Source organism: Daucus carota, chromosome 4 (assembly GCF_001625215.2).
Source record: "Daucus carota subsp. sativus chromosome 4, DH1 v3.0, whole genome shotgun sequence".
NCBI lineage: Eukaryota > Viridiplantae > Streptophyta > Magnoliopsida > Apiales > Apiaceae > Daucus > Daucus carota.
Window position 1 is genome coordinate 17,766,352 of NC_030384.2, and position 25,056 is coordinate 17,791,407.

Genomic DNA, 25,056 nt, shown 5'->3' on the forward strand with positions numbered 1-25,056 from the left:
GCACTAATCACTGTTTTTATACAATATGTAAACAGCGATTTTTATTATCATAATTAAGAAAATCTACTTATCTAAACTATTGATAATTGATTATAGATAATCAATTTCATCCGTATAAAGGTTCTTGGCGGTAGGAAGCCGCAAGAGAAGTTGTATAATGATGGTAAGTAGTGGTTAGTTTTGTAAGTTATGATGGAAAGTGTATGTGAACTCCCTATTCGAGAGAAAAAGCTCTTCTTTCACATAGTGGGAGGCTGGCCTTCTCTCTTCCCGATTCTCCTAATGATAGACAATGGTGGCAAGTCATGAAAATGTCTGGTAATGGTGGTAAGAGGTCCATTATTACGATTTGGGTGAAGATGATGGTCATATACGTTGCATATATGTGTATATATATTTATATTCGCGAGATATGGTATATATAAATTAGTGATATGTTATGTACAAATTAGTGATATGTTATAAATTAGTGATATGTTATGTACAAATTAGTGATTTCTGTAATTAAAAATAGTGATAAAAAACTGTCCAGAAACTGATTTTTAGTTTTTAGGCTAATTTGGTTTTTATTGGAGTAGGACTCTATATATATATATATTTTTAAAGTTTTCAAATATAAAATTTATTTTATGATATGAAATCAATTTTATTAGATTTTAATATTATATGTAGATAATCTTAAATACAGGTTTAGCAAAGATAGAAGTCAAATATGTGGGGGAAAACTAATTTAATTAAGGAATGTAACATAAAGAATATCCCAATAAATTATTTAAATTTACAAAATGGGAGCTAGCTGCAACCTGCAAACATTAAGAATTAGGGTTCCACGCAATGTGATCTGCAATTGCAAGAATATTGTTGATAAACATTGAGTATATACTGCATCAACCCCAAAAACATTCCTTTATATACAAGTATTCCTCTCTACGAACTTTATATAAATGAGTAAAGCTGAGAAAAGCCTGTTGGCCGCATCCAACTTTGGCAGAGAAAAGTATAATCTACTGTACAAGATTATTAGTGCACTTTTTCTCATACAAATTTTAAAATTAGTTATTAAAATGATTCATTTTTAGATGAATGAGTAATTGAATATATTTGGATTGAAGTATCGATACTTTGATAATCATCCCTAACTAAGATTATGCAATAACGGGTTTATCCTCTGTTGTTCCGGAACATCCAGATTTGACTGTTGCTCATCCCGAGAATTATTAGAACATATATTTATTTGTAAGGCCTGACTGTGTTTAATTACAAATCAAATTCCTGGAAAATATTGAATGTAAAAACATGGATAAAATGTGTATAGTAACTTTAGTTTAAAATGGCTGTGGCATGGGAATCTATTCTCTGAGGACCAACTTTACAGAAAGGACATGTTCCCCCACTAAGATATATAGAAATGCAACTACCATGCCTGAGGTTTATAGTAGTAGTGTAAATGAGAATGACACAACTTTATGGGCCAAAAAATCCACCTTCTTTACAGCATAGAGTGTATGATGAGAATCTAAGTGGGTCGTTTATGAAAAGAAGTGATGAATAAATAAACAAACTGTAGTGAGACACTCCTATTTTGTAGTGGGAAGCAGCATTAGCCCCAGAAGTCTTGAAAATCAAACTTGCTTTGCAAGGACCCATGCCTTTGTGCTCTAGCTCTTGCTTAGATTATTAGTGCCTAATCACATGCAAATCCAATCACTTATACTTACATTTCTTGTTAATCTGTGTGTTTTCATTGTGGGGGTCACGTTCAATTACTTTTGAAATTGCTATCCAATTTTATGTTAATATGTGCTTGTTTGACAACCAATTTGTTGGTAAAATAAGTCTTTATTTTTAAAAATAATATATTTTAATATAATTTCTTTGGATATAATTATTAGAAAGATGTTTCATATTCATTTTTTTATTAAAAAGTAAAAAATTACTTTGGAAAATAATAAATTTAGACAGAAATAAATTATTAATTCTAAAAAATAAGTTTAGCCAAGTGATTTGGAATCACAAAGAATGAATTACCGCTAGAATAAGTTGATGAATGAAATGATGCAGTACATTTAATACAGATGTAAGAATTTATTGAAAAGCTTTGCATTTGTGGTTATGATGAATAATTATGTGTGGCCAAATATTATATAGCATGATGTAGTGTGACGCAAAGGAGAAACATATATAACCACTAGAGGTAATAAGGATTATGATGGGTGACAAGTTGAGAAAGAAATGGCTAGGCCAGTTGGTAACAACACTTCCCACTTAGCCTTTCGGATATGATGTTGGATTTCTAAGCATTTTATGAGTGATTATATTCCGCAAATTTGGTACTCCCTCGGTCTCTATCCTCATCTCCTGAGTTGTATACGTTTGGGACAGAAACGCGTCACGCATGTTAATTTTTTTGTAAAGTATAATTTTATAAAGTTTTAGTCGGAAAAAAAAAATTAAGAATAAATTAGAGAACTATACTTTATAAGCGTATTAAAGTGTATGTGAGCAGTGAAAAAAGTATAGAATTGAAGATACACGAAGTCCGGATATATTCTAATTAAGAGTTTGGAAAAAGTAACAGGCTAGTAAGTTTTATCATTATTTTTCGTAGTCAGTTCACAAGTCTCCCGAGTCAAGAGCTTCGAAAAAAATGCCAGCATTGTTTTTCATTACCAGCTGGTTCTGAAATTCGATCCCGGTAACTTAACAATATGCATGGTAATTTAGTAAAGCCTGTGTTTAAGGTATGCATATGACCAGAAACATAAAAAGACAGGTATTACTTAAACAACACTTGGTATATGGACCTGGTGGCCATGATTTGCTGTAAAGCTCTGCTAAAAAGAATTCTAGGTCAGGAAACATATCATGGAGACATGGACACAGAGCTGAGGGATGTCCTGTAGCTCAGTAGGCAAAATTAATGTATTTATATTTACTATGAAAATCATTTATATATATATATATATATATATATATATATATATATAATTCCTGACAGTTACATTAACTGAAAATGTAACTGCTCTCATGTTTTTTTTTTAACCAGACTCCCTGTATTTTCAAGGACATATAAGCGAATTTGTTAAAAATGAGATATAATTCCGTTAAGTTACTGCTTCTTTTAAAATTTCAAGCGAAAATGTCTTCCGAAGTTAATGGAATAACACTTTCAGTAAAGAAAAATGACTATAAGTTAAGAAACTTATAGCGAATAATCATTTCAAGGAAAAATAATTACTTGACAGCTTCTGGGAGATGATACAGAAGGTTTTTCCACATAGATTTTTTGTCAAGTTTAGAATAAAAACACAGAAATTATTAAGAATAACCGGAGTTCAGCTCTGGATACCACTTTGGTATACGACTGATATATGTGGAAGACTGAACAAAATTATTGTCGAGAACTCGGACTTCAATTTATTTTAAAGAAGTAGGAGATGGTTCCTAACAATTGATTAATTCTTCGTGCTTTTTCATGATGGAAACACAAAAATAAAAAATTGAGTGCCTAAAATGCATATAAGCACTCCGGTATTCACTTAAATAATCAAGTACCGTAAGATAAAAACAGCGGATAAATTGATACAGAATTGAGGACCCGGATCCAAAAGAAATTACCAGTTATCTATGAATAGAAACTAAGAGGAACATGAAATTCAGACACAAGCAGCACCATGGATAAAAAAATAAAAAGTAAAATTCCATATTTCGTTTAATTATCCTTGATAGAAAAACACAGAAAAAATGACAAAATAGCGGTTTCCATGCGTTAGGGCCCCTCCCTCGTACACCACTGCTTTTGTGTCAATGACTTTGAAAGAATATGTAGCCCTCTCTCTCTCTCTCTACATGTGTATGTGTCTTCTGCAGTACTGCAACTCATTCAGTTTATACTAACTCATTCAACTTCATTAAGACTTCTTTCCTTAATCACAACTTCATTAGGCCTAATTCCCCAAATTTATCAATCCAAATTCTGGCCACTGCTAGGCCTTATCTGTTAGGAGTTGTTCATATCGGTTGTGGAAGGGGCGGACAGTCAGAACAATTCCAACAGAACGAGGACTTTTGGGAGGTGACGCACTATAGCGGAGTTAGACTCAATTAGCTGCCCAACATTATCAAGTCTAACTCGACTCAAAATTATTAAATCGTATCATGAACAATAGTGTTGCCACATTCGAGTCAAGAATAGGGTAATTAACATATGATACAAGGAAAACAATAAGTTGCACATTTAGATTGAAACAAACATTTCGAGTTACATTATGTGGAAAGCATAATGTTACAGTGCTACTATTACACTGCATGATATGCCATTAGTCATTTTAAACATGCTTGTGCCCAAAGGTTCTCATATTCTGTATTTCTGTGCCTGAGCTGAGGACCCATAACAATTTCAATATTATTATTAAAAAGAGTCAGCAATTAATAAAACCCTTGTTTACTTTGGTGGGGCCTAATGAAAAAATAGGTAGATGATATATTGAGTATTTGAAAACAGTTTTGAGGGTGATTTGGATTGTTATGTTGCATATTGGGTTTGTGGAGAGATGTTTGTATTGTTTCCCTGGACAAAAGTTTGGAATAAAAGCTTCTTCTAGTTGTTGTTAAGTTGATAACAGAACAAGACAACTCTAATGCATCCAAACACAATCTCTGTTAACACAAGAAACAACAACCAGACCAACTACATTACTACACAAACATGATTTTCTCATCCCCTATCATTTTCCCCTTTGTTTCTTTCCTCCTCTTGGTTTTTCTCCTCAGTCCTGTCGCGGCCTTGGAGTCCGGTCACCATAACGCTGCCAACCAGACTTTCAGGCCACGAGAGGAGACGCGGAAGCTTGAGAGAGCAAGGGCTTACTTGAGGAAGATCAACAAACCAGCAAGCAAGACAATTCAGGCATTTCAAATTTTTTTGTTTTGGTGGTTTAACTGAGATTATGTTTGTTTCTTCGAATGAGGTTGTGATTTTTGGTTTCTTGTTTTTTTAAGCAGAGTCCTGATGGAGATGTTATCAAGTGTGTTCCGTCTCACCTTCAACCGGCTTTCGACCATCCCCTACTCAAAGGGCAGAAGCCATTGGTACTCTAGTTGCTTCTAATCAATGCTTATTTGAAAAAGAACTATTAGCATTTGGCTAGACTCTGTTAGTGACTAGCTAGTTGAAATTCGTCGCCTGAGTATCAAGCAAAAATGCCGGTGGTAAAAGTTGATGATTTTTTCTTCTCTAGGCAGAAGTTCATGTGCCAGAAATCCATAGTATTCTATAACTGAGAGTTGTAAATTTGCAGACCAAATTAGGGCCAACATAATGCAGTTTTATTTATTGATGTTTGGGTTCTTTCAAGGCTGACAGGTTTATATGCAGGAACCACCAGAGAGGCCAAAACATAATGACTCAATAGACTTGTCGACAGAAATTATTCAGGCCTGGATGAATACAAGTGAATCATGTCCTGAAGGAACTATTCCAATAAGAGAAACTACCGAGCAAGATGTTTTAAGAGCAAGTTCAGTCAGGAGATTTGGAAGGAAAATTCGACGAAGAGACACCACAAGCAGTGATCATGAGGTTCATTCATTACTCAATTCTGACATTAAACATACAATTTTATGCAGACTATATAATAGCACTGTTAATTTTGCCAAGTGGACTTTCCAAAGCTTCTCAATGAATTATATATTCCTGAACTCTATTTTGATGCAGAAACTATCAATTATTTTCTTAGAGACAAATCTGTTCATATGGCGTTTTCTCATCAGATTACAAATATCAGAAGGTCATTTTTGGTAGAAATTAGGTTAATCAATCAAAAAGTTCACAGAAAAACTATAAAGCGTAGAATCTGAAGAGGCCTCGATATATGTCTCTCAACATATATGAAAATTTAGACTTTCTGCTGAAATGAAAAATAATGATCTTACATAATGTTTTTAACCAAACTATAATCTTCTGACTGTAGCATGCAGTAGCATTTGCCAGTGGAGATCAATATTATGGAGCAAAAGCCAGCATTAATGTGTGGGCGCCGCGGGTAATTGATCAGTACGAATTCAGTCTATCCCAAGTGTGGGTCATTTCTGGTTCATTTGGAAATGATCTTAATACCATTGAAGCAGGCTGGCAGGTATACTAATGCATGTTGCTAAATATCCAAGTTATGCTTCTTATAATCCAATATATCAAGTTATCAAGACAATACCTTAATTTTCAGGTTAGCCCAGAATTATATGGCGATAATTACCCTAGATTCTTCACTTACTGGACTGTAAGTATCTTTTCAAACTGCATCATGTTCGCGAAGATTATTCAACTTTTGAGAGAATTATGTTTATGTGCAGTCCGACGCATATCAGACCACAGGATGCTACAACTTACTGTGCTCTGGCTTTGTTCAAACAAACAATAAGATTGCTATAGGAGCTGCAATATCTCCAAGGTCTTCTTACAACAACAAACAATTTGATATTGGCATCATGATCTGGAAGGTTAGTTTCTCAAGCAAGTCAATAATGAACAGAAATTATGTTTCATTTTCCAAACAAGCCTAACAAGTACTGAAACAAATCAAACAAATGACAGAAGCAGAAGAGGACAACACTCAATCTGTTACATTGAATATATAAAGCTAGTCTAATAGGCTAAACAGTGAGTTTGCAAGCTTCCCCATTTTGACAAAACCCTCTGCCTCAGCATTATTTTGTTGAATTAATAGACCATTTTTTGCTTGGATTCACCCCACACTGTCTCAAATTGATAGTACATGATTCAATTATTATTTGATAAATCTTGACCAAATTTATTTCACAAGTTTTTCCCAAAAAGTGTGTTCAACAGATCAATATCTTCTATTTCACCTTCATCTTTCGTTTATCTTCATATATCATATATTATCACATATTTGTTCGTGAAGTGGATAATAAAATACGCCACAAAGTCTTTTTTAATTATGAACAATAAAATACGTCACAAATCTTTTTTTTTTTAAATTACGAAATCTGTCAGCCCTGAAACTTGTCTAATCAGTGCATCATTTGTTTTCTAAAGGATCCTAAACATGGACATTGGTGGCTCGAGTTCGGGTCGGGTTTGTTGATCGGATATTGGCCTTCATACCTTTTTAGCCATTTAAGGGATCATGCAAACATGATACAGTTTGGGGGAGAAATAGTAAACTCAAGATCAGGATTTCACACATCAACACAAATGGGAAGTGGCCATTTTGCTGAAGAGGGATTTGGGAAAGCTTCTTATTTTCGAAACATGCAAATAGTTGACTGGGATAATAGCTTACTTCCTCTGTCAAATCTGCGTCTCTTGGCAGATCATCCAAATTGTTATGATATCAGAGCAGGCAGAAATAATGTGTGGGGAAATTATATATATTATGGAGGTCCCGGAAGGAACCAAAGATGTCCATAATATATGCCAAAGTACAGGGACCTATATTTTTTTCTTATAAATACTTGTGCTTATACGGTATATACATCTGGCGGTATTTCATTGGTATTATGCTGTAAAATTTAGTAATATTCCATTAGAAATATTTAAAATTCAACAAAATTGAATGATATTTAAAAGTTGACGATTTTTTAACTTCAAATATATTTCAGTCTTGAAAGATCTTTACATAATGCACGAAATTTTGAAATATTATATTTAAATTAGAATGAATCCACGTCAATTCTACGATTTTTTGTCCAACTCCGCTAGACTCAAGATTGCAACAAAGTTGATACTACTCGGAGCTAAGTTCCTAAGGTAAAGCATACGAACATAGGGTCAAGTTCAGGAGATAACCATTAAAAAGAAAACTCATATAATCTTACCTTATTTCTAGTATTAGTTAGGATTCCGCCGCACAACTTCGCATGCAAAAAAAATGTCAATATCTATGTATTATGTTTTAAAATTATTTTTGAACACACACAACGATGAAAAAACACGAAAAAAACATGTATTTAGATTTAGATCCTAAAAATATATTTAAAATTTACGGTTCTACAGCAGCAGAACCTTAGTAGTTCTATGGTTCTATTTGAAGGACTAATTTTCTCTTGAACGCGACCCTACAAGAATATTAGCTGAAGATGGATAAAAATGTAGGGAACAGTGATGCACCGATCCTGAACATATTAATTTCGACGAGAATACAACGGAGATAAATTTCGTGTAATAGGTCGTGTTCACGTTGTCAAGGGTTTGATTTCGATTCAAGCTAAAATCACTTAAAATTTAACAGAATTGTTCTAATTTCTAATCATGTCCAATCAATTTCGGTCATTCAAATGATTTTTGGGTCACTTTCAGATTATTTTTTTTCACTAAATCGGATTGCGAGATCAGATTGATCGGGTCTGAAGACTACAACATGAAAAACAATGCAGAACCAGAAAGTTGATAACCTGAGCGAGATGAAGTTTATAATCATAAATCAATCAGGGCAGTATAGTGTTTGAATTTCTATAATTGATCTTTCATGAAAAAACCAAGAAAATAGAATGTACACAACTGTTCAAAGATCAGAGATTCACTTCAGACAATAAAAATAGATTTGATATTCGGACAAGAATAAACATAAGTGGCAGAGTAGTTATCTAAAAATCAACAATCCACTCAAAGATTAGACACTTGGAGAATTATTTCTTGTTTCACAAAAATACAAGGATCAACTAAAATAATCTATCCAAGTCAAGCCGACCTTGCAAGATTCTTCTGGCAGGAGAAACTTTATCAAGGCAGTCAAATCGAATTCTGTTACTGCACAGTAATCAACTACAGGAAGAATTTTGCTAATAATTAGTTATAAGTTGGTGAAGGAGAAAAAATAAGAAAGAAACACAGTGCAACTTCTGCACGTAAATGAAAGTTAACATAACAGACATGAGCACGACAATCTTGAAAAACATACTAGCTATCTTAGTTTCGAAATTTCAAACATGTAGAACTATTTTACAGTGTCTGCGAAAGGAAACAAAAACTTGTATATGACTCCGAATGTAAAGAAACTCCACATTTAACGTCAATGGATGATGTAAAATTGGACCATGTGGATGCAGTGGGTAGATACCTTCGAGTTCATTGAACACATTAAGAATAAAAGCTTCTACTTGCGTACAGGACTCTTTGATCTTAATTTTATATCCTTTTCGCTGGAATGGCCTTATTTTTTTCATTCACCTCTGCCAGTAGCCCAAAACTGGAAGTGAGTATATCCTAGATGTTTACTCAACCCATCCAGTCAAAGTGCAGCGTGTATTCATCTACAGGGGTCTGAGGCATTGATTTTTACAGTAGTGCTGGTCCGGCGACAGAAATTTTGGCGCAAACATCATCTATTAAACTTGCTAGATCCTCGGGAGAACAAGTTTGAGAGCTAGCTGACTCAAAAAATTTCAAGAACTTCACATCACCCCCCTGCTCTAAATTGTAACTTACTTTGCCTTGTTCATGTATCATTTCATAAGTACTGCCCAAACTCTTGCACAATTCCAAAAATATAAAATCATCCAACAATGTCCTAAAACCAATCCCGAAGTCATAATTTGCTTCCACACCAGCAAATTTCATCTTCAGTGCAATATCCCGAACTGATTCAAGATTAAACATTATATTCTGAGCTCTGTAAGATGACTTCCAGTTGGTAGACTCACTGCTACTTGACAGATTAAGAAGCTGCACTAAATTGGCAAATGAGATCCGCACCAAGAATATGAAGAAGTCACAGAAATTCATTCCTGTAAAGAGATAAAACACAAACACATCTGAAGATGAAAAGACGGAAGTATATCATAAAAGGAATCCAAGTGACGAATGCTGAAAATACTGCTAGTGCAGTGTTCCAGAATGGAAGTCAATAAACAAATACACCTTCTAGAAACGAGAATACTAAAGTTTATGCAAGGCAGAGAATCACACAGAAGCAAAAACCTGTATTAGCTGCAAGATTTCGCTGGCAGAGACCCTCAAAATCGTCACATATGTCCTTAATATCTTCGATGTACTCCGTTGCTTCCTTGTAATCTCTCAAAAGTAGATCCCACTGAAAAACCACAGAAATTCATGGAGGTTAATATTCTTCCATAAGATTGGCTCCTGTACTTTCTCTGTTAGGCTTTCATACAGCAAGTTGCTTACCACATAGGGCAGATTATAGCCATTGAACCAGTTGTGATTTATTGATATCGTATCAACCTGAGATCAAATGAGCTTACACTGTATCATTCAAACTAAATATAGATCAGCTACAACACGTAGCTTACACCAGTGATAAATAGGGATATAATAATATATTCATATTACATGCAATATTTTATATAGTAAACTCTTTGTTTCATTAATAAAGAACACAACAATATTAAGATTATTTGTTCCATATAAGACGCTGAAATTCGACGAAGAGATGTGTGTTTCCACGATTTTAAACCTATTGTTCTAAATTAATTTTTAGCATTATGGCCCTGGCATTTTGAACACATTTGACAATCCTCTATAAGAAATCTTAAATGATATGCAATCCTTTGTTTAGTTCGATTAATTTAAAGCACATGAGAGGAATAAAATTTACAGCTTCAGCATAAGATACCGGGACTTCTTATTTGTGCCTTGAGTTTGAACATGGTTATCATTAAGATGTTTTATGACAATGTTATTTGTTTATGACAAGTTAAATTTATATGTTATACATTTTTTTTTCAACTTCGGCACTTTTTTGCAAAAGGAGCGCGCGTCGAGCTTATGCTCCACGCGGTCATTATGCTGCAGTGCATGTTTCGCGGTTGATAACACTTTCTTTGATCAATTGCATGATAATGGATCTGGTGTTCTTATGTCCTTACCTAGCCATTTTCCACCAAAAGTGGTAAACAGTACTCTATATCTCCAACTTAAATACTGTCTGTAAACCCAAGCTAATATACTACAAACGTACCAGATTGTGAACCTGGTGATACCACCCACTGGGAACGAAAATAATCTCATTTTGTTCTTGAGTGCACTCCAACCAAGTAGCCTGAGCAACACATAAAAATGAAGAAGGGAACATCTAATATACCAAACCTGAGATGTAACTGAAATCGTACCTGTTGTAAAAAAGGGAACCTTTTCGCGTCAACATCCTCAAATATACTATATACAGAGTTTTTCATGTTCCTGAATGAAGGAAGCCACATGATGCACAAAGGTAGGTTCAGCTTGCGTGATCCTCCACAAATAAAAGTACAGATATGTCGTGTTTCTTGTGGCTAAAAAAAAATCCTTCTAAATAGAGACCAAGGATGGAGTTGCACGCGAAACACATAACAAACTCGAGTGCTTATTCATGAAAACACTCTAAGAAGTTGAAACAAATAATTAGAGACCAAAAGTAAACTTGAGTGTTGACTTTCAATAGCGCAAATACCCAAATGTCTAAGAAGTCAATAAATTTAATTGTTTTTGTTTCTTCTCTAGACATAGCAAGTTTCTTGTTTATTCAACACCCATGGCACATCACTAATACACTAAAATATTCAATTTCTGAAAAGCACTTTACATTTGATACATTATATACAAGACCTATGCCTTGTAGTGTAAATACTAAATAATAGGAAAAAGCAAAATATTTTTCATCAATATTCAATAGGAAGAGATTATAGTGGACAACATAAGCATTTACAGACCAACTGATTCAATAAAATTTACCTACCTGTCAAAGATAAGGTGAGATTGACTCGGAGACAAGAAATACCACTGTTTCCTACCACAAACATTTGCTGACCAACTATAAGATCTAAAAACATCAGCGTGGAGAGGAGTCCATGTACCTAAACGGATATAGTCAATTATCAGTACTTGCAATTTTATTTCATTTTTGCGTATAACAAGATCCAGTGATGATTAATTCTGTCTTACAGGAAATAGTTCAGCGCATCACACTCAAACCTTTTGTCCCAATGTACACAAAACGATAATCTGAGCAAGTTATCTCATTAGTTCCTTGATGATGAGTGTCGGGACCATTCTGCATAGGATACTTATCCAGATACATATTAAGCCAGTCATCACAGAAAAACAGAGGAGTTCTGTAAGCAGAATATTCGGGGTACTCCTGAATAAACATGACAGATGAAACATTGAGTGTACTGATAATGCTAGTAAAATTTTAACAAATGCAACAAAAATGTTTTGCATTATGCATTACACATTTGAAAATTTAATACACTGATGTCACTCCATAGAGCATTCGCCGACTCACTCATTGAAGGTCAAATGTGTGACAACCGAGACCGTAGTGGGTTAAATTATGTTTTTTGATTGTTATTGTTGTTATAACTATGTTCATTATATATATCTCTAGTGGGCTAAGTAGGATACGTACATGATTGAAGTGATTATCTGGAAAACTCATTAATATGTATTCCTGCATATTCGAAATTGGTAAGAACTTCCAAATTTTTTAATATAAACTTTTCACCAAAACCGGATACTTTATAAATCGCAAATATCTATCTTTTGGTGTTAACACTTGTAGTTAAATATGACTACGTGTCATTATGAGATGACATCAGGGGAGGATAAATCTAATATAATAATAAATTATTATCAAGTGCTATACTTTATAGGAAAAGGTTTATAATGGACCTAGAGGGGTTAGAACAGAAAATAAGTTCCAGAGAGAGAATTAGGTTCAGACGAGAGCAATAAAAAGGAGGAAATCATGTGTGAACTCCTATAGGCAAGTACAATGATTGAAATCTCCAGCTTATGACAAGAAATAATAACCAAACAAACCAAACATACCCAGTATATCCCGCTTAGAGCAGAGTCTAGGAAGGGTAAGATGTACGCAACCATGCCCTTACCTTGAGAGTAAGGAAGTTGTTTCTGTGAAGACCCCCGGCGTAGTGCAGAATATAGAAGATAGTGTGTGATGATTTTAAGACAGTACCTTAGCCCGTGGTATTATTCACACAGTACTTGCCTGTATAAGACGCGATGAAAGTAAAAGACTAAGGCAAGCACTAGTACGGAGAGATGTAGTTAGAATAAGCAAGAGGAGAAGGCGGGTTGTATATTTCTTGGACAACGCAGAAGAAGGATATAAAGGTGTTGCGCAAGCGTGCAAAAGAATCGGTTATCCAGACAAGTTTGCTAACCTTGTTGTTATATTATATGCTGACATATACTTGGTTTCTTTCACCAAGTTAAATATTTTGATTGATTCTATTCAATTTATGTTCAGCTGAATGTGAATTCTGATCAGAATCTCCGATAGTTTTATAAATATTCTAGTTTTATTTTAGTTTGCCATCTTGATATTTACATGGTTTTATTGAGTTGTATAAAATTTGGAGTTCTTAATATCTGTTTTACAATTTTCTTTTTTACAATATTGGTGAACTTGTTATTTATATACCTCGTGGAGAAGTTTGTTTAAATTTGAAGATTGACAAGAAATGTAGATCAATTCGAACTGAGTGGGCAACCTCTAATTGGAGGGTTACCATTAAAATGCAGATAATCTAAAGCCACATGGGGCTTATCTGGTTGGGAGATAACCAAACAGTTGCGTTTCATGCAATGTAGAGCATTACAAGGCTGATCACCTTGTAGTAAATATGAAGTCCCAAAACAATCGGTGGGATCACTCACTTCAGGTCATTAAAATTCAAGTTATTTTACTTTGTATATATTCTGAAGTTATGTTGTTGATGTCCCCTGGTTGCTTCATTTATTTCATTAAATCTGGACATTTCTACCATTTTTCTTCCTTCGTCAATATATCATATTCTGCTGATATTTTTGTTCATTCCATTCCTGGTTATTGTTACTTGTGAACATACAAATTTGCTCATTTGTTTTGATTACCTCTTCGGTCAGTTTAGCATAGAGTTTGGAGGATGTCTTCAGGCCAATTCAAAGGGAAGGAAAAACTGGAAGATGTGATTTTGAGTGACTAGTTGCCTTTACCTTTACTGAATGGAATTAACATTTTGTACTCCCTCCATCCCCTTTTAATGTCCTTTTTGAAAAGAAAAAAAAAATTGTCCCAAAATACTTGTCTCATTTCTCTTCTCAAAGCAATTTTTTAAATGTTTTCGCAAAGAATACCCTTTGAATACAAGTTTCCACGTTTGACTACCACACATATACACATAAATCAATTTAATACAATGTATTTATTAGGGGTAGACAAAGAAACTAAATCCTCAACTAATCTTTTCTTAAGATGCGTAATTTTTTCAAAAGGGACATAGGGAGTACTATAGAAGTTGAGTTTAGTCTTAGTGTGTTGGCTAAACTTCGAAAATAGGGCTGCGTTTTAACTACTGTTGTAAATTTAATATCTGTAAATATGTATGAGAGGCAGTGATAAGAACTTATGTTACATGTTGTTAGTGGATGAATTTTGGGTTGTTAGAAAATGGATGACGGGTACATACTAGAGAACGTGAAATGAATATTGGTTGTCATGTGTGAGAATAGGGATTTGGAAAGGATATACGTGTTTGTGATAATACAAATTAGTTGTAGATGTGCGACTGCATATTTTGTCCACGCTATACAAAGTGAAAGGTGTTGCTAAAGACAAATTATAGTTCAAATTTTTACACTAGTTTCTTGTTTTGATTTGGAAAGATTTTACATAACTTGAGATCAATGGCTAATAGAGAAACATTTCCGTAAAATTACATACATTTTGTAGACGTATAAATGTATACAATATGTGCCACAGAATTCGAAGGAAAGTCAGTCGGTGGATTTCTATTATCGTATAGAATTGTACCTTGACAAAATGCCAGTCCTTCAAATATAGCAGGGGTTTCAATTCACTTTGACATTCTTTCTGAGTACGGCCAGGCCACTCGTTAATAAACTCCGAAACAGACATATCGATCCTCTTCTGATCGCTGAACTCTTTTGTGGCACAGTCAGCGACCTACAAATCACGCAAATTAAAATTTTAACTTTGAGCTACACCTAGACTTTTATTCATCAATTAGGCATCATGACATACATTCCATCAACAAAAATCGAATACACTATGAAATAAAAGATGGAGAAATCGAAAAGAGACCTGAACGCGAGAAGATGCAAAAGGGGTTGACAAGAAGAAGCTGAGATTAGGAGTGGCATCAGGAGAAACCCAATCTTTACAAGCCCTCCAATCATCCATAAGGCCTGTGAGTACAACAGGTTGATTCTTCTTCATGTATTTCTCTGCAAATTCGGCGTAACTTATTTCTTTACCGTTTACTTTCTCTACTTGCCCGGAGATTCTCAAGCCCACCATCTCTTTCTCTTCCATCATTACACCCACCAAAACCCTGGAACATCACATGAGAAGAAGAGAACTAAATAGTACTCCCTCCATCCCATTGGATTGTTAACATCACTTTTTGGCACGGTTTTTAAGGCCTCAATAAAATATAGTTCCATTCTGAATAAAAGTTTGATGTCTAAACTTTTATTCAGAAAAAAACTAAATTTAAGAAATATTATATTGCTATATTTTATAAGAGCCTCAAAATGCGTGCAAACAGTGTACGTTAACAATCCCACGGGACTGAGGGAGTACTTCCTAAGCTGTACACGGTTAGGGTTGGGTGGGTTAGCGGAATTTATCGACCCAATCTAATTAAATAAATCGGGTTTTCAAAATTTCAACCCAATCTAACTGTATAAATTTGTAACCCAAACCAATTTGTAATACTTCGGTTTGGATCGGTTCGAATTGGTTTGGTTATAATCGCCGGTGCCAAATAGGTCTTCAACATCAAATTTTTTACACTAAAATTACTTTAACAATCTTGTCAAAAACATAAAATTGAATTTAGTTAAAAAAATAAGTAGTAACAAATAATAAACAAATATATTCATAAATTGAATCTCATATTCTCACTCATAAATTTATTCTCACATATATTTAAATAGCAAACAAAAATTAATATATTAAATGTATGGCACACAAATACAATAAAACTAATTGGATTAGGCTAATATGTGATGAGATGGATAAATTCAACATGTTCTAATATTTTTCAATCGGTTTGGGTTGGATCGGTTCATAAACCCGAAACCCGTGTCCAACCCAATTAAATCGGGTTAATACTATTTCAATCTAATTACTAATCGGGTTAAAAAATTTAGGTTTGGATCGGCCGAAATATGATCGGTTTGGATCGGGTTGGTCGGTTTCGCCAATCCGTGTATACCCCTAGTACTTACCAAAATTTGGTTATTGTTATAAAACTTTATAAATATAGAAAAGGGTTAGGCATAATACTTCAGAGGTAAAAACACACTTCGACTAAATTTTTTCATACATAATTCACTGATGTACAAGGCTATTTATAGATGCTTTTGATACAAAGATCTAGTATGAATATTACTTTGCATCCGTGTATTGGTAGAAAATAAAAGTAGGCTATTTAATAAGCAGTGTATTGGCAAATGAGTTTTCAACCTTGACAGTAAATAGCTTTGACAATCACAGCCTGTATATGCATAACACTCCTCCTTGACTGTCAAATGTGAGTTATTACAAAGATTGATTGCCTCGTTAAAACCTTGCAAGGAAAAACCCAGTGGGATAAAAACCTTGTCGAAGGAAAAAGAGTACAATCTCCCCCTGAATGAGATGTCTCATATTTTGACATTTTGATGTAGCAAGCCTTTTAATCTCCGCATACCCATATTATTTCTCAGCTTCTCAAATGTTGATGTCGGTAGTGATTTCGTAAGTATATCCGCCAGATTATCGCATGAGCAAACTTGATGTACATCAATATCACCATTTTCTTGAAGTTCATGAGTGTAGAAGAATTTTGGCAATATGTGTTTCGTTCGATCCCCTTTAATATATCCTTCTTTAAGTTGTTTGATGCAGGCCGAGTTATCCTCGAATAAAACTGTAGGACTGTCTGAAATACTTGATAATCAACATGATTTTTGAATATGTTGAATGACAGACCTTAGCCAAATACATTCTCTGCTTGCTTCATGAATTGCCAGTAACTCTGCGTGATTTGATGGAGTTGCAGCCATGGTCTGTTTTGTAGATTTTCAAGAAATAGCAGTACCACTATATGTAAACAAATAACCGGTCTGTGATCGTCCAAAGTGAGGGTCTGACATGTATCCAGCATCTGCATATCCAGTTAGTTGTGATCTTGAACTGTTTGGAAAGAATAACCCAAGATCAATTGTTCCCCGAAGATATCTGAATATATGTTTGATTCAATCCCAATGCCTTTTAGTAGGGTCAGAACTAAATCTCGCCAACAGGTTCACTGCAAATGCAATATCAGGTCGTGTGTTGTTTGCGAGATACATGAGAGCGCCAATTGCACTGAGATATGGAGTCTCAGGTCCAAGACCCTCTTCATCTTTCTTTCTAGGACGGAAAGGATCCTTTTCAACCTCAAGTGATCGAACAACCATTGGTGTCAAGTGATCGAACAACCATTGGTGTGGTTAGTGGATGAGCTTTGTCCATGTAGAAACGATCAAGAATCTTTTCAGTGTAGCTTGATTGATGAACAAATATTCCTGAAGATAAGTACTCCACCTGTATACCTAAACAAAATCTTGTCTTTCCAAGATCTTTCATTTCAAACTCATTTTTCAAATAGTTAGCAGCATTAGTAATATCTTCGGTAGTACCAATAATATTCATATCATCCACATATACAACAATGATAACAAAATCAGTTGATGATCGTTTAATGAAAATGCAAGGACACACTTGATTATTAACATATTTATCATTCAATAAGTATTCATTAAGCCTGTTGTACCACATACGACCAGATTATTTCAAACCATATAATGATCGTTGTAATTTAACAGAATATAAATGTCGAGGCTTAGAATCCTCTATATTTAATCCTTTAGGAATTTTCATATAAATAACACTATCAAGTGAGCCATATAGGTATGCTGCCACAACGTCCATCAAACGTGTTTCCAGTTTTTCCATACAAGCCATACCCATTAGAAAACGAAAGGTAACTCCATCCATCACAGGAGAGTATGTTTGCTGGTAATCAAAACCAGGTCTTTGAGAGAATCCCCGGGCTACAAGCCGGGCTACAAGCCGGGTTTTATATCTCACAATTTCATTTCTCTCAATTTGTTTCCGTACAAATACCCATCTATTCCGAACCGGGACTACACCAGCTGGTGTTTGCACCGCAGGTCCAAATACATTTCTTTTGCGCAATGATTGCAATTCTTTTTGAATTGCAATTTTCCATTTTGGCCAATCAGCTCTTTGTCGACATTCTTCTACACTTTGTGGTTTAGGATCAGAGTTCATAATATCAAATGCCACATAAAAAACATACACCTCATCAATTTCAGTACTCTCACGATCCAATAATTTCCCATTATGTACATAACTCGTTGAGATCTCATAATTCTTAGGTACCTTTGCTTCTATGGAAGCATTTGCCACTTCTTGGGCATGTGCCTCTTTTGGGGCAATTTCCTCTTCAGGAGGTTTTGTTACAGCCACTTCAGGGGCTTGAAACTCTTCAGGAGGCAATACCACTTCTGGGGTATTTTCTGAAACTTTTGCCACTTCTGCGGCAATTCCAATCAATTTCCGTTTTCGTGGTATAATATCTTTTGCACCAATAGGTCTACCACGCTTTTGGCGTGGCTTTGAATCACCAATCAATTCTTCTGAAATTGATTTATTGTCAGGGATTTCAATCTTGGCCGGAGCATTAACAGCAGGTATATATGACTTCACAATATTTCTAGAATCATTAAAAGCATCTGGCATTTGATTAGTAATATTTTGCATATGTATAATTCTTTGAACCTCAGATTCACATTGTTTAGTTAGTGGATCAATAGCATTTAATCCTGAGGCATTCCACGATATTTCTGAATTTAATTTATGCAAAATTTTATCTCCCCCTAATGTAGGGAACATAGATTCATCAAAATGACAGTCAGCATACCGAGCAGTAAAAACATCACCAATCAATGGTTCCAGATACCTTATAATAGACGGAGAACCAAAACCAACATATATACCAATTCTTCTTTGAGGTCCCATTTTAGTTCTTTGTGGTGGTGATATAGGAACATACACAGCACAACCAAATACTTTTAAATGAGAGATATTAGGTACTTGACCAAGAACAAATTCTTGAGGGGATTTTTTGTGGTAAGCAGAAGGCCTTATTCTAATTATATTTGCCGCATGAAGTATTGCATGACCCCAAACAGATATAGGTAACTTTGCTCTTAGGAGTAAAGGGCGGGCAATAAGTTGAACTCGTTTGATTAAGGATTCTGCTAAACCATTTTGTGTATGTGCATGAGCTACCGGGTGTTCGACTGAGATTCCTACTGACATACAATAATCATTAAAAGTTGCAGATGTAAATTCAGCAGCATCATCTAGTCGGATTGATTTAATGGGATGATCAGGAAATTGAGCTCGGAGTTTAATGATTTGGGCAAGTAATTTAGCAAAGGCTGTGTTTCGGGTAGAGCTGTAAGCGAACCGAACTCGGACGAACTTGGACGAACTCTTATCGAACTCGAACAAAATCTTAACGAACCGAACAATGTTCGATAATTTTATCGAACAAAATTTCATGTCCGAACTCGGTTCGGTAACAAACCGAACCGAACACGAACTGTTCGCGAACATGTCGAACAAAACCGAACACGAACAGTTCACGAACAATGTATATTTTTAAATAATATTTAGGTTATTTTTTAATTATTTTAATGAAAATAATTAACCCAAATATTTTATTTATATATATACAACATATACAATATCAATTTCAAATAATTTTACAATTACAAAATAAAATTAATACCTAAATTATGGATATTATATATTATATTCACATATAATATTATAAATATTTTTATTTATTGTCGAACGAACACGAACTTCTCGAACTCGAACCGAACACGATCTTAACGAACCGAACACGAACCGAGCACCCTAAAAGTTCGGTTCGGTTCGTTAAGCTTATCGAACAGAAAATGTTGTTCGAACTCGTGTTCGGTAAGCTTACCGGACGAGCTTACCGAACTCGAACACGAACCGAACCGAGCGAACTTACCGAACAGTTCGGTTCGTTTACAGCTCTAGTTTCGGGTTGTAAGTAGACATACATGGGACCATCTAGTTGACGCATCAATTAATACCATAAAGTACCTAAATGGGCCAGAAGATGGATGAATAGGACCACAGATGTCACCTTGAATTCTTTCTAAGAATTTTGGGGACTCGGTTTGAAGATTAACTGGGGATGGTCGGACAATCAGTTTTCCTAAGGAACATGCTGAACAATGAAGTTCATCATGGGGTATTATCTTTTGTGTTTTAAGAGGATGTCCTACAGTATTTTCAACGATACGACGCATCATAGATACTCCTGGATGACCAAGTCTTTCGTGCCAAAGGGAAAGTAGTTTTGGGTCTATGACTGGGAATGTTGACACTATGAGATTCAATAACTCGTATACTCGTAATATATAACCCCAAAGAAACCGAGTGAAATTTTTTTTAGGACCTTTTTATTGTCAACGATGTTTGAGGTGATAAGAAGGTATTCTTTTTCATTCTCATTAGTAGTTTCAACGTGAAACCCATTAAGACGAATATCTTTAAAACTCAGTAGGTTTCGAGTTGACTTGCTAGAGTATAGAGCCTCTTGTATGTGTATGTGTGTCTTATTTGGTAGAATAAAACTAGCTTTCCCAAAACCTTCTAATATATTTGATGTACCCGATACCGTCCAGACATGTGAGTTGGTTTTAGTCAACTGTGAGAAGTATTTCTTACTCTGTAAAATAATGTGTGTGGTTGCGCAGTCAACAATGCATATATCTTCCATCTCTATACACATAAATAAACGAAAAAAAAACATCTTTATTAAAAACACACCGAATACATAGAACAACAACATGAAACAAGTACATAAAACGAGTACATAATGGAAACACATAAAACACAAAGGAAATAAGTGAATTAAGACAATACATATGAAGCCTAGTCGTCTAAACCATAATAAAGATTAGCACCAGTGTCTGTTTCATTTGAGGCCTTATTGACTGGTTCATTAACTTAATTATAATTAGCAAAGTTTGTTTCCACTCTCTTTCCAGTATTCCTTTTGAATGACTCGTAGAGATCAACAAGATGTTTGGGTGTGCGACAAGTACGTTGCCAGTGTCCCTCAGTTCCGCACCTATGACGTATGTCTCTTTTCTCTCCTTCTTGGGGTGCATTTCCTCTTTTTGGCACTTCACGTTGGCACTTGTTGTAATTATCACGTTGCCACTTCTGGTGGCCAGAGTTGTAACCATCACGTTGCCACTTCAGGTGGCCAGAATGATATTGATTGCGAGACCGACCACGGAAATTTTCACGTCCACGGTTTCGTCCATAACCTCATCCTCCTCTATGCCCTTTCCCACGTTCATTCTTCTGGAATGACGTGTTATGTACTTCAGGTAAATGGGCAGAGCCTGTGGGGCGTATCCGATGGTTTTTCAATAACAACTCATTATTCTTTTCAGCCACAAGAAGGAGAGATATCAGCTCGCCATATTTCTGAAAATTTCGCTCCCTATATTGTTGAGCCAGGATCATAGTGTTGGGGTAAAAGGTTGAGAGGGTCTTTTCAATCATTTCAGCATCAATACTATTTTCACCACATAAGATTAATTTTGAGCTTATCTTGAAAAGAGCAGAATTATATTCAACTACAGATTTGAAATCCTTTAGCCTCAAATTAATCTAGTCATATCGGGCAGATGGCAAGTGAACAAGTTTCTGGTGATCAAATCTATCCTTGAGATTATTCCAAAGGGTGAGTGGATTTTTGATAGTGAGATATTCAGATTTTAGGTCTTCGTGGATGTGATGCCTAAGAAAGATAATTGCTTTTGCATTTTGTTCAACAGTTGGGATTTTTTCTGGGTCAATAGTATCTTTTAGGCCATTAGCACTAAGGTGTAATTCCGCATCAAGGACCCATGATAGATGATTATTTCCAAAAACATCCAAGGCAACGAACTCTAATTTTGCAAGATTCCCCATTCTGAATTTAAAATACGACACAATAATATAACGTGTTGGTAAATACAATAATTGATCATGTGTCACAAAATAAATTTATAATATAAAACGATAAATATTATAATCATACAACATGAATCTTTAATTTAAACAACAATATAAACAAATTTAAAAACTATAATAATGACAAGGGTGTTGATAATAAAATTTATAAAATAAAATAAATAAGTTAGAGCGTACCTTCTTCGTTGAAATAAATCCCGGATAAAATCTTGTACTCCTTTATCGAAATAAACCCGGACAAAATTTTGTACTCCTTTATCGAAATAAACCCGGATAAAATTTTATACTCCTTTATCGAAATAAAACTTTGGCAGAGTCTCGTGCTGATAATGTGTTATAAAACTTTATAAATATAGAAAAGGGAAGCCTAACTTTATAAAGAGAGTATAATACTTGAGAAGTAAAAACACACTTCGACTAATCTTTTTTTTTAATACATAATTCACTGATGTACAAGGTTATTTATAGATGCTTTTGATACAAAGATCCAGTATGAATACTACTTTGAATCCTTGTATTGGTAGAAAATAAAGGTAGGCTATTTAATAAGCAGTGTATTGGCAAATGAGTTTTCAACCTTGACAATAAATAGCTTTGACAATCACAGCGTGTATATTCATAACAGTTATAACCTTTTTTACTTCATAATTATAATTATTATATGGGTTCGAGTCCCTGGCAGTTATATGCCAGAGACTGTTTAACTGGCCTACAGTTTTTGGGCCGTTGGATGCATATCCAGCGGTCCAGCGCTTTTTTAGCTGTGTACCGCGACCCTTATTATATTAGTATTGTTATGGAAACACTTTATATCTATCCCATTTTTTTAGCACACGGGAAAAAGATTGTATGAAACTGTATCACTGGATCAGGATTATAAGGTCTAGAATATTGATTTGAAAATGACAAAAATGATAATAAAAAAAAGATCTAAAATACATTTTTGTTTGATAAACCTGTTGAGATATCAAAAACTGTTTCTACTAACTTTGTTTGTGATGAAAAAGTTATTTCTCACGAAGTGAAGAAAAATGAGAAGGTTTTCATAAAGAAAACAGATAAAATCAATAATGAGAAGGTAGCGATTGCGGATTCCTACGTTAAAAAAAAAACACTCACCCAAGCACTGGAAGCACATATAGGTTAGGTTCAAAGGCTGCCGCAAGGTATAATATACCAGAATTATTTTACCATGCATATTTTTCAATAAAATAATATAATAATTTTTTTTGAATATTTTCATAATATATGTGTGACTGGAATTAAAATATATAAATAGTTAATTAGCATAATTAAATATAAAATAATATATACACAAATGATATTAAACAAGATTTAAAATTTTCAAAAGTAATATATTAACAATTAGATTTTTTTTCAAAAAATACATTATTTTTAATTTTTTATGAAAATAATTTCACTTTTAAAACTTTATTGAAGTTATTCTATTTAAAATATGTTTATAAATATACCGTTTTGTGACCAAAGTTAACGTATAGTACAATCGAATCAATAATAATTATTTTTTAAAATAAATCGTTAAAGTTGTATTTGATTTGAAAATTATACAAAAATAAATTACATATTGTGTTTAGACGTAGAAGATATTTTCGTAATTTTTTTAGAAGATACTAAATTGGATATTTGGAAAAATATACTATTTTAAAAATAATATATTATTTTTAATTATATATTAAAACTAATATATTGTTATTAATATAAAATTTATTTTTAATATATCAAAACTAATATATTAAAACAATAATATTATATTAGATATACTTAAAAAAATATATTTTTCAAAATAAATCTAATCGTTAATATATTACTTTTGAAAATTTTAAATCTTATTAAATATCATTTGTGTATATATTATTTTATATTTAATTATGCTAATTAACTATTTACATATTTAATTCCATTCACACGTATATTATGAAAATATCAAAAAAAAAGATTATATCATTATATTGATAAATTTGCATGGTAAATTAATTCTGGCATGTTAGTTAAAAAAGCTCCAGAACACCGTGTATTGGTGATACCTAGCAGCATATGCTTGTAGTTTTAAGCCTATACGTGCTTCCAACGTTTTTTAAACGTTGGATATAAAAAAAAATCTACTTGTTCGGCGCTTAAAAAACATCGGATGTAAAGTAATATTTTTAAATCCTGACTGTCGTGTTTTCATCCGACGGCTGTCAGCGTGTGTTGGATAAAGAATTCCGGCAATCATAGGTTGGGGACCTAGACCCTAAATATAATTATATAATTATTTTTAATTCATACCGGTTAGTATAATCAAGCATAATCTATACTCAACTATGATGATCACATATAAATATAATTTATTTTGGTATGATAAACTCATATATATATATATATATATATATATATATATATATATATATATATATATAAAATTTATTTTGGAATGATAATTCATTTTTAGTCGCCCCTTTAAATCAGGTGTGTTAAAATTTCAACTCAGATTGGTATAAACAGTTAAATATGATACAAAAAAAATATTAAAACTAAAATCTAATATTCGATTTCCGTCAACAACATATTAAGTTTTAATTTTTACAATATTAACTTCAAAGATAAATTAATATAAAATCCTAAAAAATATATAAAAGTTACTTAATATTGATAGTGACCTGGTATAAATAACAGGTTAAATATCAATTACGAGACTAATTGCGTCCAAAAAAAAACTCAAATAGGTCGCTCATTGCAAACCTGACTCAAATTGTTCATCAATTAACTTAATTTAATAATTCCGTTAAAGTCAAAAATTAAAATTTCATAAAATTGAAAAATGCAACATACGAGAGTAGAGCTCATTTTGAGTTTCAATATAGTTACTAAAACTTGCTATTTGACGCATAGAATCATGATCAAATCTGAATTTGATTATCCGAAACCTCGAATATAG

The 25,056-nt window shown here is 33.7% G+C and overlaps 2 protein-coding genes across 3 annotated transcripts; one reads left to right on the top strand and one right to left on the bottom strand.

Annotated features, from left to right (window-relative positions):
- Nucleotides 1–4,511: 4,511 nt before the first annotated feature.
- LOC108215995 (protein neprosin) lies at nt 4,512–7,492 on the top strand. The gene is made up of 7 exons (XM_017388643.2): nt 4,512–4,909; nt 5,005–5,091; nt 5,378–5,581; nt 5,973–6,137; nt 6,225–6,278; nt 6,352–6,498; nt 7,058–7,492. The coding sequence occupies exons 1-7, from the start codon at nt 4,709–4,711 to the stop codon at nt 7,430–7,432; spliced, it is 1,233 nt and encodes a 410-aa protein (XP_017244132.1). The 5' UTR covers nt 4,512–4,708; the 3' UTR covers nt 7,433–7,492.
- A 1,265-nt stretch (nt 7,493–8,757) lies between these two features.
- On the bottom strand, nt 8,758–15,370 carry LOC108215606 (arginine-specific demethylase JMJ20). 2 transcript variants are annotated; one of them, XM_017388116.2, is made up of 9 exons: nt 15,069–15,370; nt 14,778–14,930; nt 11,933–12,011; nt 11,697–11,814; nt 11,092–11,161; nt 10,941–11,021; nt 10,148–10,204; nt 9,941–10,052; nt 8,758–9,747 (listed from the first exon to the last, which is right to left on the bottom strand). In XM_017388116.2, the coding sequence occupies exons 1-9, from the start codon at nt 15,300–15,302 to the stop codon at nt 9,299–9,301; spliced, it is 1,353 nt and encodes a 450-aa protein (XP_017243605.1). In that variant the 5' UTR covers nt 15,303–15,370; the 3' UTR covers nt 8,758–9,298. The 2 variants fall into 2 exon arrangements, with proteins under 2 accessions (XP_017243605.1, XP_017243604.1); XM_017388115.2 differs by having other exon boundaries at nt 11,933–12,098; nt 15,069–15,369.
- Between the last annotated feature and the right edge of the window lie 9,686 nt (nt 15,371–25,056).